Genomic DNA, 16,241 nt, shown 5'->3' with positions numbered 1-16,241 from the left:
GGGAGCCAGCGAGAGCAGTATCTAAGGGCCCTGTTCAAAAGCTGCAGGCAACTGTGAATCCTGTTTGGGAAAAGGGCACCATCTGTGGCACACAGCCCCACGGCTGCGGCAGAGACTGCAGAGTCTGCCAGGCAAGTGCAGGTAAACCACTGCCTTCGCACTTTGTTTCTGGCAAAGGCCTCTGGGCTTGAAAGAAGCCTTTCCCGCAGGTAAATGAGGACATTAGCTTTCTGATGCAGGCCTCCCTGGGTGAGGTGCCCAGTGACCTGAAGCCTGACGTCTCATTAAGCAGAACCTGGAGGCTGCAGATCAGTGGGGCTGGGGAAAGGAGCCCCGGGGCAGGAAGGCTTATCTGATCTCCAGCCCTTCCCAACCATCAAACCTGTTCCCAAAAGGGAAATTACCCCACAGCGGCTCTGTGTGTGTGTGTGTGTGTGTGTGTGTCTGTATGTGTGTCTGTGTGTGTCTGTGTCTGTATCATCTGTGTCTGTCTGTGTCTGTGTCTGTCTGTGTGTCTGTGTCTGTGTATTTGTGTCTGTCTGTGTATCTGTGTGCGTGTCTATGTGTGTCTGTTTGTGTGTGTGTGTCTGTGTCTGTGTTTTCAATTCCATCATTAAATCCTACTATCTCAGTGTCGTGGAAGGGACTCTTGGCTCACAATCAGAAAAACCTGGTTTCTAAGCCCAACTGCCCGACTGCTCCGAAGCCCCAGGCAGGTAAGTCACAACTGCTTGTGACTCACGTCACAGCAGCAGGCCCAGCTCCCACTCTGAAATGAGAGTAGGGGTAGATGTTTGAGGGTGTAACTGGTTACTGATATGTCACTTCTAGGAGTTGGGAGGTAGGCCTGTAGGGAAGGGGACCTGGGGAACAGGAAGTGTAATGCAATCCCTGGGCCTTGATGCCTCTCTGAATGGGAGAGGACATCTGATATGTCAATCAGATATTTCCCTAGGAACAGGGGCGGCACCTGGAAACCTAAAGGGCTCTCAGCTCAGAGCCCAGGGAGGTAACCCAAGCCAGAGGGGCCATTCGGAGAGTCAGCCTTAAGGAGCTCAGAGGAGGTAAGTTGCCCGTGGCTGACACTTCATGGCCTATGGGTGGTCAGGATCAATCAGGGCCTGAAGATGAGGATTCCTAGGACTTTCTCTGAAGAGAGAATGTGTCGCTTCTAACAGTGCCTCTTAAGAAAGGTATTGGGGGGCAGGGGAGAGTCCAGGGAGAACAAAGGGACTGAAGCTCTTGCTTTGCAGAGGGGAGGCCTGGGTTCGGTTCCTGATGCCACCTCCTGGGAGCAACCTGGGATTAAATGAGTACCCTGCCCAAGCACCTTTGGGTGTGGCCCCAAAACAAAGAAATGGGAAAATTGGGAGGGAAGGGAGGTGCTGAGAGCCTGTAGTCTTTTTCTCTCCTGTTCTGGGACATGTGTCCAGGAAAAGGCTCTACCTTTCAAGAGATGAGATACTTGCAGGAAGCGTGTGTGTGTGTGTGTGTGTGTGTGTGTGTGTGTAGGTGTAGGTGTAGGTGTGTATGAATGTATGAACAATATACTTGAACTTAAGAAGCAGGAGAAAGAGTAGAAAATGATTCCCTTAAGATGGGGAGAGAGCAGTGATGGATACTTGCCTTGTGTGTGGCTGACCCTGGCTAGATCCTCAGCACCCCATATGAGCTCAGAGATAAGATTAAGTCCTGAATACTCTCAGGTGTGGCCCAAAACACCAAATAAATAAATAAATAAGGGAGGGGGCAGATAAATGATAGATAGTCCAGCCAGTGGGAAAGGTGCTACTCTGGAATGTGGCTGACCCGGGTTCAATTTCTGGCACTGCATACTGTCCCCTGAGCCCCATCATAAGTGAGCACAGAGCCAGGAGTGAGCCCTCTCCAAAACCAAACAAAACCAGACCAGTGAGCAGACGTGGTGTAGAACTGTCACCACTGCCATCTGCAGATAGTGAGGATAAATGCATCAGTCCCCTCATATTGCTCCCGACCCAGTAAATAGACAAGGCGCTGGAGAATGGTGCCACGGGCCAGGCACAGGTGTTGCATGCAGGAGGTCTGAGTTGAATACCCCCCCCACCTACCCCGGTACCACCTGGTCCCCTGAGCTATGAACAGGGAGTAGTCCCAAGCATCACTGGATGTGGCCCTCCCAAAAAACAAGAGAGAAAGGAAAAAGAGAATTCAGACAGGAGAGTAGGTGTAGTGCCCAAAGATGGCTGGAGCAAGCTGGGGGAGCAGAGAGGAGTCTGGGAGACTCTCCGGCCTGCCGGGGCCAAGCTGCGGGGTATCTTGCTTGGACGGCACCAGGTGGGATTTGCTGACGCCTCTGCTCCCTCCCCTCACCCCCATCAGCGCTATGTCTCCCCCAAACGCTGAGGAGCCACCCCAGGAGCCTGGGCCCTCAAGCTTCAAGAAAAAAAAGAAGAAAAGGAAGTGGCCACAGAGCGAGGCCAGCATCCATGCCCTCACCAGCGCTGGCCACGGGGCCCTCCTGGCTGGCCGGAACCACGAAGCCCTGGCCAGTTTCCAGAGGGCCTTCCTCCTGGCCTCGGAAGCCCCCCACACCAGGGACACCCCCATTCTCCGGGCCTGCGCCTTCAATCTCGGGGCTGCCTATGTGGAGACGGGGGACCCAGCCAGAGGCCTCGAGCTGCTCCTGCGGGCACAACCAGAAGAGGAGGCACAGGGTGTGGGACACGGCGACCAGTGCTTCAACGTGGCCTCAGCCTACCAAGCCCTGGGGGACCTGCCTCAAGCTTTGGCCTGGTACCACAGGGCCCTGGGCCACTACCAGCTGCTAGGTGACCAGGGACAAGCCCAGGCAAAGATGGGAGCCTGCTACCAGGCACTGGGGGAGCCGGAGCAGGCCGTGCGCTGCCTCCAGGAAGCCAGCCGGGCCTATACCCAGGCAGGCCAGCCCCGGGCCGCAGCCCTGGCCCTGGGGGCCGCGGCTGGGTGTATGCTGGCGAGCGGGCAGCATGGGGTGCGCGAGGTGGTGCAAGTGCTGGAGGAAAGCCGGGCGCTTGCTGAGAGGAGCCCGGAGCAGGGCCTGCTGGGTAAGGGCTTGGCTTCCGCGGCCACTGAGGGGTGGAAGGAAAGCAGAGGCGTCCCTGCGGGCTGGGAAGGGGCTGGGGGGGTGGGGGGGCGGCGCGAGCAGGGGGACAGGGTTGCCCCATGCAGCCTTGAAGGCATCTGACCTGCTAGTCCCATCCCCACAGGTCAGCTCTACAATGATCTAGGCCTGGCCTACTCCACGCTCCGGCTGTTCCCTCTGGCCGCAGAGGCCTTCCTGCAGGCACTGCCCCTGTGCCAGGGGCCAGCCGAGGAGGCCACAGTGCTGGGGAATCTAGGGGCAGCCCACAATGCCCTGGGCAACTACCAGGAAGCGCGGGAGTATCACCAGCAGGCCGCGAACCTGCACGGTAGGTCTAGGTGGAAACGGAGTGGACGGAGGGATGGACAGGAGGTTCAGCTGGCACTCCGAGTGGTAGCAGGACTGTCAGACAGGTCCTGGCCGGGGAAGATGGACTAGCCAGACAGGACCAAGCAAGGCCCTGGGCTGAGGCGTGGTTGGGTGAGGAAGCCTCAGGGTACAGAGGGATGCACCCCTGCTCGCTGAATGGCCGAGTCTCATTCTCAGACTCAGTTTGTGGGAGTAAAAAAATGGATCTTTTGGGCTGCAGAGATAGTGTGGCGGGTAGGGCACTTGGCTTGCTTGCAGCTGACCCAGTTTTGATCTCCCCAGAATCCCACATGGTCCTCTCGAGCCTGCCGGCAGGGATCCCTGGTTGCAGAGCCAGGAGTAAGCCCTGAGTATCTCCAGGTGTGGCCCCCAAAACCAAAAACAAAGGATCCTTCAGGGGCCAAAGAGAAGGTATAGAGTTAAGGCACTTGTATTGCACAAGGCCAGCCTGGATTTGACTCAGCACCACAGAGGGTCCTGAGCGCCCACCAGGAGCGATCCTGAGCACAGGGCCAGAAGGAAGCCTGAGAACAGAGGGAAATAAAAGGGTCCTTACTATTAATGCACTTTGCTGTTGTGGAGGACCCAGAGCAGGCAGGAGGCACCCAGGGCTGAGGGAACCTCAGGGGTGAGTCTGGAGGTGTGCTGGGGGGCCAGGGCCCATCCTCGGTGGCTGGGGGCCTGGATGTCGGGTCTCTTCTCAGGACGGTTCTGTCCCTAGGTGTTGTGGGCCAGCGGCGGGAGCAGGGCCGGAGCTTTGGCAGTCTGGCCTATGCTCTGAGCCAGCTGGGGGACCACACTGCTGCCCGAGACAACTTCCTGCACGCGCTGCAGGCCGCCCAGGACACCGGTGAGGCGAGGGTTAGCAGGTGGCTGGAGGGTACGGTGGGTTTGGTGCTTCCCTTGCACACGGCCCACCATGGCACCAATCAGGGTCCTGCCCTGCCAGGAGTGACCCCTGAGTGCAGAGCCAAGAGAACCCTGAGTACTGCCAGGTGTGACCTAAAAAAAAAAAAAAAAGTGGCTTGCAGAGTGCAAGGACTTGGGATGGGCAGCTCTGTAGAGGAAGGGTCAGTGGGGCAGGATCCCATGAAAGGACCTTGAGTTTGTCTTTCCCAGGGGACGTGAAGGGTCAGTGGCAGGCCTGTGAGGGTCTGGGGGCCGCAGCAGCACGACTGGGCCAGCATGATCAGGCTGTGTGCCACTACAAGGACGCACTGGCCCGCTGCCAGGTAAGGCCAGCAGGAACCGTCACTTCTCGCCTGCCTGCAGTGCAGCCCCTCCTGCCTTTCCCCCTGTCCTCTCTGTGTCACTTGTGTGTCCAGTGTGCTGAAACATGCACTCCAGGGGAGAAAGAGCCCATATCTGTCCCCAGTGCTGGGTGGGTGGTGGGGGCCAGGCAAAGGACAGGTCAAGGAGATACAAGACCAAGCCCCCTCCCCTCCTCTCGTCCCTATTTTTTTTCTTGGGGCCATACTCAGCAGTCCTGGCTCTCAGTGACTACTCCTGGTGGGGCTCAGGGGACCTCTTTATCTTGCTTTGGTTTAGGGCTCCCATCTGGCACTCAGGGTCACTCCTGCTCATGGAACCATACAGTACTGGAGGGGAGTTGCAGAGAGGGTTGGGTGCTGGCCTTGCACAAAGCTCACCTGGATTCCACCCCTGGCACCACATAGGATTCCCCCAAATCCCACCAGGAGTGATTCCTGAGCACAGAGCCAGGAGTAAGCCATAAACACTATCACTTGTGCCCCCAAAGTAAACAGAAAAAGAAAACAAAAAACTATGGTGCCAGAGATCAAACCCGGGGCTCCCACATGCAAATCATGTGTTCAGGCTTTTTTGTTGCTTTGTTTTTGCTTGTTTTCTTTTTGGGGCAACTTCCTGTGGTGCTCAGGGATCCCTTCTGGCAATGCTGAGGGGACTATGTGGGGTAATGGGGGTTGAACCCTGGTGGTCTGCGTGCAAGGCAAGCACCCTGCCCCTGTACTATCCCTCTGGTCTGTGCTTGACCGTTTGATCCCTCTCCCTGGCCCTCCTTCCTAGTTCCTTCTTCTGCAGTCCCCTGAGGACTGAAACGTTCAGGCCTTTCCCAGCACCCCATTATCGACCCTCCCCCCCAGAAAGAGCCAGATTCTGTACGTGAGCGACTGGTGGCCAAGCTGGCAGATGCTGTGAGGACCCACATGGCCCGGGGTGGGCTGGTCCCGACTCACACCCAGGTAAGAGGACCCCAAACAAGTTTCTGGGACCAGGGGTAGCTGGCCTGGAGGAGGGGTGTGGAGAACAGAGGGGACGAGGGCACACACTTCTCTGTCTGCTGGGCTGCCACATCTGGGCTATGTATCAGGTGTCACTTTCCCTGCTGCCACCTGGGATGAGGAGCTTGGAGGATAGCTCTGTATCTCCCCAACACTGGTGTTGTGCCAGGGCTTTGCTGAGTAGAAATTAAATCCAGTGGGTAAATGCCAGGGGTGCAGAGAGGGATCCCAAGCCAGAACCAAGAAGGTGGCATTTTTAAGTCTTTTGCTGCAGTTACCAAAAGGGCCACAGGGTGGCAACAGTGCTCAGAGGACAGTCTTCACATCTGCGTTCCTTAAGGGACGTTTCTCCACGTGGCTCCATCTCCTGGCCTCTTTCCCTAAGCCTCCAACTACCTTCTCCCTCACACAGTAAGGCACCATAAGAAGTCTCCCACCCCAAGAATTGAGGTTTTCCTTTAATGCTAACTATATTTATCTAATGAGTTGTAGGTCTTTTAAAAAATTTTGTTTTAAAGACTAGGACATCATATACATGTTATTATTTGGGGGGCTGCTCTCGAGCCAAGGACCTGGGACTTTCAAAATATAATTTGTGGGGCAGGAGAGATAGTACAGCAGATAGTACAGAGACAGTGCTTGCCTTGCACATGGCCCACCCAAGTTTGATTCCCGCCATTACATATGGTCTCTGATCTCTGAGCATTGCAAGATGTGACCCAGAAACAAACAAGAATAAATAAATAGGGGCTGGAGAGATAGCACAGCGGGTAGGGCGTTTGCCTTGCATGCGGCCGACCTGGGTTCAAATCCCAGCACCCCATATGGTCCCCTGAGCACGGCCAGGGGTAATTCCTGAGTGCAGAGCCAGGAGTAACCCCTGTGCATTGCCAGGTGTGACCCAAAAAGGAAAAAAAAAAGAATAAATAAATAAAATATGATTCTTCAGGTTGGAGAAATAGTACAACAGGGAAGACTCTTGCCTTGCATGTAGCCAACCAGATTTGATACCCAGCACCACATATGGTCCCCCAGTGGCACCAGGAGTGATGCCTGAGCACAGAGCCAGGAGTAAGCCCTGAACACAGCCAAATATGGCCCCAAAGCAAAGTGAAAAATTTTTTTTTAGCATTTTTGGGTCACACCCAGCAATGCTCAGGGGTTACTCCTGGTTCTGCATTCAGGAATCACTCCTGGCGGTGCTCAGAGAACCATATGGGATGCCGGGGGATTGATCCTAGGGCAGGCGTTTGCAAGGCAAATATCCAAAGCGCTGCACTATCACTCCAATCCAAAAGTAAAAATTTTTAAATTGAAAAATAATTTCAGAGGCTCAGGGGCTGGAGCACAGTGGGTAGGACATTTGCCTTGCACGCAACCAACCCGGATTCGATTCCCAGCATCTCATATGGTCCCCCGAGCACCGCCAGGAGTAATTCCTAAGTGCATGAGCCAGTAATAACCCCTGTGTATTGCCAGGTATGACCCAAAAAGCAAAAATGTAGTAATAATAATAATAAATAAATAAATAAAAGGCTCATGGCCAGAGAGATAGTATAGCAGGTAAGGCACTTGCCTTGCATGAGACCAATGGGGACCAGGTCGGGTACCAGAGATCATCCCGGGATCAGCTGTACTTCACTTCCCCCATACTCACTCTCTCTGGCCCCCATATTCATTATGTGCAGACACTATTAAGTTAGCCTCATCAGTCATCTTTCTGTACTGGGGGTCAGGTGATCAACCAGTTACCTCTTCCTGTATCTTTGCACCTGGATGCAGGAGGATGTGCTGGGTGCTCAGACCTCGTTCCTTCTGATAGCAGATGATCCTGACTTCTAACCTGAGTCACCAGTGGTGAGACAACCCCTTACCTGGGCACAGTTCTGGTTCCAGACACCTCACACCTGGGCTATCTCCCACACGCCTGACTTCGGGGCCACTGTGTTTGCAGAGAACATTCCCTCACTCATCACATCTCTGCCAGAAGCTGCTTTTCTCACACAGGTCCTCATTCCTCCACTTTCTTTCTAGACCTCCAATCCAGGAAGGACTTGGGCCGTAGGTGGGGTCCCCCCAGCCTGTCCTCCACCCAGGGTGGGCCACAGTGCAGCAGAAGTGCGGCACAGGTGAGAGGTAGGGGTTGCTGGGAGGGTGGGAGCCCCGGGAAGAGAAGGCCCAGCCTGGGTGTCGCGGTGCTGCCTGCTCCCGGTCTCCGCAGGTCCTTGGGATTGTGGGAAAACCACAAGTTAGAGGAAGGCCAGAAGGAGAAAGAAGAGGGGTCGGCAAAGCTTCCTACCAGGTCCTGGGCTCGGAGACCGGAGTGTGAGTCGATGTGGGGTACTCTTCCCAGGCCCCTTGCTCACTGCCCACCTCAGTGCTCCAGTTCCCACCCGTCCCGGCATTTATGTCTGGAGAATGAGGCCTGGTTTTCCATGGAGAACCTTTTCTGACTTTGCCTCGTCCTGCCCCAGAGCCTCCACCCTCCCAGGAACATGAGTCTCCCACAGCTGGCCCTGTGGAAAGCTGCAAGAGCACACGGGCACTGGCCTGGTCGGGGCCACTGCTCCTGCCTCCCCCATCTGTGAGCGAGTCCCTATTCTCATCAGCATCTCTGTCACTCAGCACCCAGGTTGAAGCTACCAGGCTCGGCCATTTGCATCTTTCAGTCTGCAGTGACCTCAGTCATTGTGGCCCATCCTTATTCTTCTAGAGCTTTCTCCCTTCCATCCTGCTGTTTCTCAGCGCACAGAGGCCCCTGGTGAATCTGTCTCTGTATTCCATCCAGGGCCCAAGGCCCAGCTCCCATCAGGAGGCCGAGCTGCCCCCAGCATGGAGGAGGCTGGCACTCTGGGACACAGTGGATCCCAAGTCAACAGGTGGGTCCCTGGAGGAAGGTAGGAAGCCTGAAGGATGGGATGGGGGAAGGAGGAGAGGTGGCTTGGGTGATTAGAACAGGTCCTGCTCAGTGTTTGAAGGCGAGGGAGGGGCCGGGGAGGGAGCACAGTGGGGAAAGTACTTGCCTTGCATGCCACCAACCTGGTTTGATCCTTGGCACCCCTTAGGGTCTCCTGAGCACCACTAGGAGTGATCTCTGAGCACAGAGCCAGGAGTAAGCCTTGAGCACAGAACTAGGAATAGGCCTTTAGCTCAGAAAGAGGTGACCTGAAAACAAAACAAATAAAGCAAAAAGGGGCCAGAAAGCTAGTAAAGTGAGTAGGGTGTTTGCATTGCACAGGCACAAACATGCATAAGCCAGAATTGATCCCTGGCACCCCATATATCCTTCTGAGCCCCACCAGGAGCAATAATCACGATAATAAACAATAACAAAATTTAAATAACTTAAGGCAGGAGACATGGGATCTGGAGTTTGCGGTATCCAGTCCAGAACGTTCTTACCTTTGTCTTACAGCAATCTGAACAATACTCATCCAGCTCCAGGGGCCTGGAGGGTCCCAAGGGCAGCGGACCTCAGAGAAAGGGAGTGTCCTGTTGAACTGGTGGGCTCAGAGCGCAAGGCCTGGCCCTCCCACCCAGGAGCCCAGCGTCACAGGTGAGGGGCAGAGAGGGCAGCAGAAGCCGAGCCTGCACAGGACACACCCACTGGCAAACCGTCCTGTCGCCTCAGGTTGTCCAGATGGGAAGCCCCCCGCAGGAACCCGGAGAGGAGACCCCCTGAGTCTGGCCTCTGCAGCATCATGTGAGCCTCGCCCCCTGTCTCCACGGCCCTCTCCCCTGAGGCTCCTCCCACCACATGTTTGAGGGTGCTGGAACCAGCTTCTCCAGGTTGCTCACGCTGTGTCAACACTGGAGCATCTGTCCAGAAATGGGCTTCTGTCCAGGTGAGCTCTGAGCACTCAGCACTCAGCTGCTCTGGAGTCCTTGTTGGGGAGTTTTGTTTTGTTTTGTTTTGTTTGTTTTATTTTATTTTTTTTAATTTTTGGGTCACACCCGGTGATGCTCAGGGGTTACTCCTGGCTTTGCACTCAGGAATTACTCCTGGCAGTGCTTGGGGGATGATATGGGATGCCAGGGATTGAACCCGGGTCGGCCGCGTGCAAGGCAAACGCCCTATAGGCTGTGCTATCGCTCCGGCCCCCTTTGGGGTTTTTTTTTTTTTTTTTGAGTCACACCTGCCTGCGCTCAGGGATCACCCCGGGCAGTACTCATGGGACCATGTGGGATGCTGGGGACCAAACCCACAATAGCCATGTGCAAGGCAAGTGCCTTACCTGCTATCCTATCCCTCTGGCCCCTCGGATTGAGACTTCAGAATCACTAACTCTTCCCATATCTTCACTGTCTCATGTGGGAAACTGGGTACAATTCTGCAGAAGATACATCGTTGCCAACCGCAGGCCCACTTTCCGCAGAGACTAGCGTGGGAGCGGCTCCTCAGACTGCTGGGTCAAGGCTAGCAACAGTTCCTGGGGCCCCTTCTATACATTCTCCTGGCATGGGCCGTGCACTGTTCTGAAGGCCTTGAGGTGTTTGCTCCTGAGTCCTCATAGCCAGCCCTCACGGAGCTGTTATTACCTGCTTCCTGTCATAGGTCAGAAAGGGAAGCACTAAGCTTAGGACTCGGCCCCTCACACCGCCAGTGAGCGAGAGCCTTTACACTGCAGTATTGTGCACCCTCAAGAGTGTGGCCCTGACCCCTCCCGAGTGGGTAGGGTGTGTGTTTGCTACCAAACCTGTTTAAGCCTGCTGTATGTGTTATTGTGACTTAATCAGCTATCGCATCAATAAACAAAGGGTATGAAAACAAGCATTGTTTCTATGAAGACAAAGTGGCGGCCTTAGGAAGCATGATTAAGGTGAATCACTGTGATAAAAAAAAGAAAAAAAACCTAATATGAGGCCAGAGCGATAGTACAGTGGTCAGGGCACTTACCTGGCATGTGACTGACGTAAGCTTGATCCAGGGAGCCCCACATGAACCCCCGAGCACTGCCAGGAGTGAGTGATCCCTAAGCACAGAGCCAGGAGTAAGCCCTGGGCACTGCTGGATGTGGCCCCCAAACAACAATAACAACAAAAGCAATAACAAAACACATGGTTGAATTAGATGTGATCATGATTATTATACATGTGGGAAGTCGTGAAAATCTAGATGAACTCAGATTGCTTCAAACATGGCATTAATGCTTTTTTTGTTCCACCTATGAAAACAAACAGCAAACTGCAGATGCTACATCCCTAGTGAAGTTTATGCAAGGAAGAAGATGGAAAATAACCATCATCCACCTGATAGGGGCGGGGGGAAGATCTGCAGAGGAACCACTGTGTGCCAGCACAGAGCTAGGTTCTGGAATGCAGTTGTTAATCCTCCTTTTCTGGTTCATTTTAGGGCCACACCTGGCAGTACTCAGGCCTTATGCCTGGCTCTACACTCGGGGATTACTCCTGGTGGGGCCTGGAGGACCATCTGGGGTGCTGGGGATCGAACCTGGATCAGTCATATATGATCCAAATTGATTTTTAAGTCATTTACCAGTGAAAACTTCACAGTTATAAAGGGTCTATCTTAGGATTCAGAGAAACACCTCAAGCCCCCCGCATCTGGAGGATGGTCCTCCATTGTTTCTTCAAAAATCTGGAAGCATGTGGCAAGGATATTTGAGAGGGGCCACCAGCAATGCTCAGGCTTCTGGCACGGAGCCTAGGAACCATTCGCAGAGATGGTCGGGGACCATGTTGTGGTCAGGGCTGAATCCAGAGCTCCTGTAAGCAACGCACATACAATGCACATACTCTAGCACCTTAGAGTGACCCCCTTAAGCTTTGTTAGTGCTTTAGTTTGGTTTGTTTTGGGGGTCACACCTGGCAATGCTCAGGGGTTAGTTACACCTGGCTCTGCACTCAGCAATTACTCCTGGAGGTGCTCGGGAACCTTATGGGATGCTGGGGATTGAACCCGGGACAGCCGCATGCAAGGCAAATGCCCTCCCCACTGTACTATCACTCCGGCACAGTGCTTTAGTTTGGAGGTTTGTAGCTACAATCTGCCATGCTCTAGGACTATCCCTGGCTCTATGCTCAGGAGTAAACTCTGGTGGTACTTAGGGGATGCTATGTGGGGCTGTGAATCAAACCAGGGTCAGCTGAATCAAGGCAAATGCTTTACCGCCTGAATTATCTCTCTGACCCCAAGGGATATGTTTTATGTCTGTAGAGCTGGGCTTGTTACTGTTACTGTTTTTGTCATATCTAATACGCCACAGGTAGCTTGCCAGGCTCACCCGTGCGGGTGAGATATTCTCGGTAGCTTGCCGGGCTCTCCAAGAGGGACAGAGGAATTGAACCCGGGTCGGCCACGTGCAAGGCAAACACCCTACCCACAGTAACAACAAGTCTCACAATGGAGATGTGACTGGTGCCTGGTCAAGCAAATTGATGAGCAACGGGACGACAGTGCTACAGTGCAGAGCAGGAAACCCAATATGTGGAAAACTTGAGCAGGATGATTGTCAATGCCCAAGAAAGTGCTGAGAGTCAGAGAGTCAGCTGAGACATGGTTTATTTGTTTGCTTTTTTTATTTGTTTGTGGGCCACACCTAGCAATGCTCGTGGGGCTATTCCTGACTCTATGCTTAGGAATGACCCCTGGTAGTGTGTGGGGAATTCTGTGTGGTGCCAGAGGTCAAACTAGTGTCAGCCCCTTGCAAGGCAAGCCCCATCCCCCTGTCCTGGCTCTGGATGTCAGCGCATGGTTCCTTGCTGTGTACTTACGGAAGCAGGGTCAGAGGCAGCTGGCGCCCTCAGCTCTGTCAGGTTTTCCATACCAAAGAGCAGAGGTGGAGCAGAAGACAGCCTTGTGCAACAAGCTCTGAAAAGGAGTAGGAGAATTAAAGATGTTGTTCTGTACATAAAAGTTTGTGATAACACAGCTAGCCAGATGGCTCACAAGGCTGGTGTGTATGCTTTGTAAACAGGTTCCATCCCCAGCACTGAGCAGGCCAGGAAAAACACCCTGGAAAAGAACCACCCCCAGCACCAAGCTGGGAATATACCCCACACTTCACCAGGTGGGGGCCTTTCATCCCACCTGCAAAAAAAAAAAAAAAAAAAAGCTTGGGGGCCAGAGAGAGTACAGTGACTAAGGCGCTTGCCTTGCACTGTTAACCCTGGTTTGGTCACACACACCTACAGGTGAACTATGCCAGGAGAGATTGTGAGCACAGAGCTAGGAGGAAGTCCTGAGTGTGGCCAAAACCACCAAATCAATGAAGTAATTAAACAAAAAATTCCGACTCTAGGGCAGGCTGGCTCCACTGTTATTATTGGGCATGCCGTTAGTATCTCTGTGCCAAGTGTAACAAGGGAATACTAAAATGGTTGCTGTGAAAAAAATGCATATTATTACATAGATGACCCAAACCATTCATGTTGATACTGGACACCTAGCACCACTCAAAATGTCACCTCTGTCCTAGAAATATGCTTCATGTTGTGTGCAAGGAATGACCTTCAGAGGCCCCAGGCACAGCGCAATGGCTGATTGGTCACGAGTCCAAATCCCCAGGGTCCCCCATGTGCCAAGCACAGCCCTGGCAGCCCGCTGTCTGAAGTCCCTGGTGTGGCCACAAGTGATTTCTGGTCACTCCACAGCCAGGTATGTGTAAACACCACAAAAAAGAGGAGTGACCCCATAGTAGGACACTGGCCTTACATGCAGCCAAGCTGGGTTTGACCCCTAGTACCCCATATGATCCCTTGAACCCCGCCTGGAGTGATCCCTGAGCACAGAGCTGGGAGGAAGTCCTGAGCACCATCAGGTGTGGCCCCAAAATAACAAAAAGGGCATGATCCCTTATGAGCATGACAGAGACAAAGGACATCAGGACTCAGGAAGTACACTCCCTGGCAGGCAGGTGTGCGAGCACTCCTGTGACCCCCTGTGGGACCGTACTGTGTCCCTTGATCAAGAGGGCAAGTCCTGGAGAGGACATGCGCAGACACAACTAAAGGGGTGGACTATCTCTGGGTACCTGTTTGATGTGTAGCCTCTGGAAAACATCATCACTGAAAATGTTTGAGCCAGGTGTGGGTGGCACTCCAAGTCACACAATAACATCAACAACAAAGGGAATGAGGGAGATGGAATAAAGTAGCACTGTCGCATTGTCGTCCTGTTGTTCATCGATTTGCTTGAGCGGGCACCAGTAACATCTCCATTGTGACACTTGTTGTTACTGTTTTTGGCATATCGAATACACCACAGGTAGCTTGCCAGGCTCTGCTGTGTGGGCAGGACACTCTTGGTAGCTTGCTGGGCTCTCCAAGAGGAACGAAGGAATCAAACCCGGGTCAGCCGCGTGCAAGGCAAACGCCCTACCCACTGTGCTATCATTCCAGTCCTAAAATATATAAATGCTAAAATGTCTGTAAACCTATGTGACCTTAATAATAATAATAATAATTTTCAGAGTGTCCTTTAATATGTCTGCTTTTTTTCTTTTGCGCCACAGTTGGCAGTACTGAGACCTTACTCTTGGCTCTGTCAGGGTTACTGCTGGCAGGGCTCTGGGGCATATATGCAGTGCCAAGGGATGGTTGAATACAAGCAAGCACCAAACCCCAGTACTATCTCTTTGACCCCAAAGTACTCTTAAGAAATAAATAATTTACAGAAGATTGACTGCAGTAAAAGAACATTTATTTCAACTCTGTTACTGCAGTCAAGCACTAGTGTCAGTAGATAAGGCAGACCTTTTTATATTTCTGATGATCAATTTATGGGGGTGTAACATAAACCAACACATGCATAAAAAAAAAATTCTTGGGGCTGGAGCGATAGCACAGCGGGTAGGACGTTTGCCTTGCACGCGGCCGACCCGGGTTCAAATCCCAGCATCCCATATGGTCCCCTGAGCACCGCCAGGAGTAATTCCTGAGTGTAGAACCAGGAGTAACCCCTGTGCATCGCCGGGTGTGACCCAGAAAGCAAAAAAAAAAAAAAAAAACAATTCTTTTTTTCCTCCCCCAAAAAATAAATTCTTATAATAATGGAGATGAATAGCTCAGTGGAAACCTTAAGAAACAACATAGGTATGAATGATCCAAGTGAGCAGGGACAAACACATTCCCTCCAATTCTACCATTTTTTTTTTCCCAATTTGTTTGTTTTTGGGCCACACCCGGCAATATTCCGTGGTTACTTCTGGCTCTGCTCTCAGGAATTACTCCAGGTGGCACTAGGGGGACAATATGGGATATTAGGGATCAGACACGTGTTAACTGTGTGAAAGAATATTATCTTACCCAGATACTATTTCTCCAGCTCTCAATTCTACATTAAGGGATAGAACAGAAAATAGAAAATGTAGAAATAGCATGACTATATAGTTATAGTCATTCTAAACAATTATATGAATAGTCAAAAGATAAAGAGAAATTAAAATGTCTAATCTATAAAATTAAATCATAAAATAAAACATACTGACAAGTAAGGTGTAAAACTGAAGATGCTCCCAGCAGAAAAGTTCTTGAGGAAAAACCTCACCTTTTTTTTTTTTTTGCTTTTTTGGGTCACACCTGGCATTGCACAGGGGTTACTCCTGGCTCATGCACTCAGGAATTACTCCTGGCAGTGCTCAGGGGACCATATGGGATGCTGGGAATTGAGCCCGGGTCGGCCATGTGCAAGGCAAACGCCCTACCCGCTGTGCTATTGCTCCAGCCCCAAAACCTCACCATTTTTTTGAGCCCTGGCTCAAAGTAATATGGAAACAAATGAAAAAATTCAAGGAAGTGGAATATTTTAGCTATTTTCAAGTCTATTGATTCCATAGTCTTCCTGCATTGTCAAAGTAGCTAACATCATAGCAGAAATAGCAAAATGGAATAAATTAAGTAGAAAGAAATTTTCAAAATCACATTAATTTTCTCAAACACATCTACAGGGAGGCTGACAATTACAAAGCAGAGAAGCTCCTCAGATACTGCAAAGTTATCATGGTAATGAGATCTAGGGTAAGAGCTGGCTAATTGTGGATGGGACAGAGTTTAATGGGCTGGAGCTCAAGCTTTGCATGCAATGGACCAGGTTTAATCCCCAGCCCTGCTTGGTCCCCTTTACAGAGCCACAAGTGACCCTTGAGCCTGGGCAGGAATAAGCCCTGAGCACCACCAGGTATATGACCTCAAAACCAAAAAAAGAAAAAAAGACTGTCCAATAGTAACACACTCTATGCTATTACATAGCCTAATAAAACCACATAGTCTAACAAAAACGATTTTCCAGCACAATAACAGTCTGAGAAATTCAATTTCCTACAACAAACATATAAGACAAGCAGACAAGCATAGCTGGAGGCCAAGAGTAAACGCTATAGATGATTAACTACTTATAATTACAGAGGAGAAAATCAGGGGTGGTTAAAAATGCCTGAAGAGTTAACTATCCAGGAATGCAATTCATGAGACAAAGAAACAAAAAATCCAGCATTAAGATCAACACTTTCATTCCACCTGGATAATTATCTTTATCTTAGTGCCTTATT

At 51.8% G+C, this 16,241-nt stretch overlaps 1 protein-coding gene across 1 annotated transcript; it reads left to right on the top strand.

Moving 5' to 3' along the window:
- The first annotated feature begins 2,365 nt into the window (after positions 1-2,365).
- TTC24 (tetratricopeptide repeat domain 24) lies at positions 2,366-9,514 on the top strand. Its single transcript, XM_055139911.1, has 10 exons — positions 2,366-3,065; positions 3,228-3,431; positions 4,194-4,322; positions 4,592-4,704; positions 5,596-5,694; positions 7,768-7,862; positions 7,955-8,058; positions 8,522-8,612; positions 9,149-9,289; positions 9,365-9,514. The coding sequence occupies exons 1-10, from the start codon at positions 2,366-2,368 to the stop codon at positions 9,438-9,440; spliced, it is 1,752 nt and encodes a 583-aa protein (XP_054995886.1). The 3' UTR covers positions 9,441-9,514.
- The last annotated feature ends 6,727 nt before the right edge of the window (positions 9,515-16,241 follow it).

The sequence above is a fragment of the Sorex araneus genome, chromosome 5 (assembly GCF_027595985.1).
Source record: "Sorex araneus isolate mSorAra2 chromosome 5, mSorAra2.pri, whole genome shotgun sequence".
In the NCBI taxonomy this organism is placed as follows: Eukaryota; Metazoa; Chordata; class Mammalia; order Eulipotyphla; family Soricidae; genus Sorex; species Sorex araneus.
Note: the sequence above shows the minus strand (reverse complement) of the source record. Positions and strands in the feature narration are given on the sequence as shown.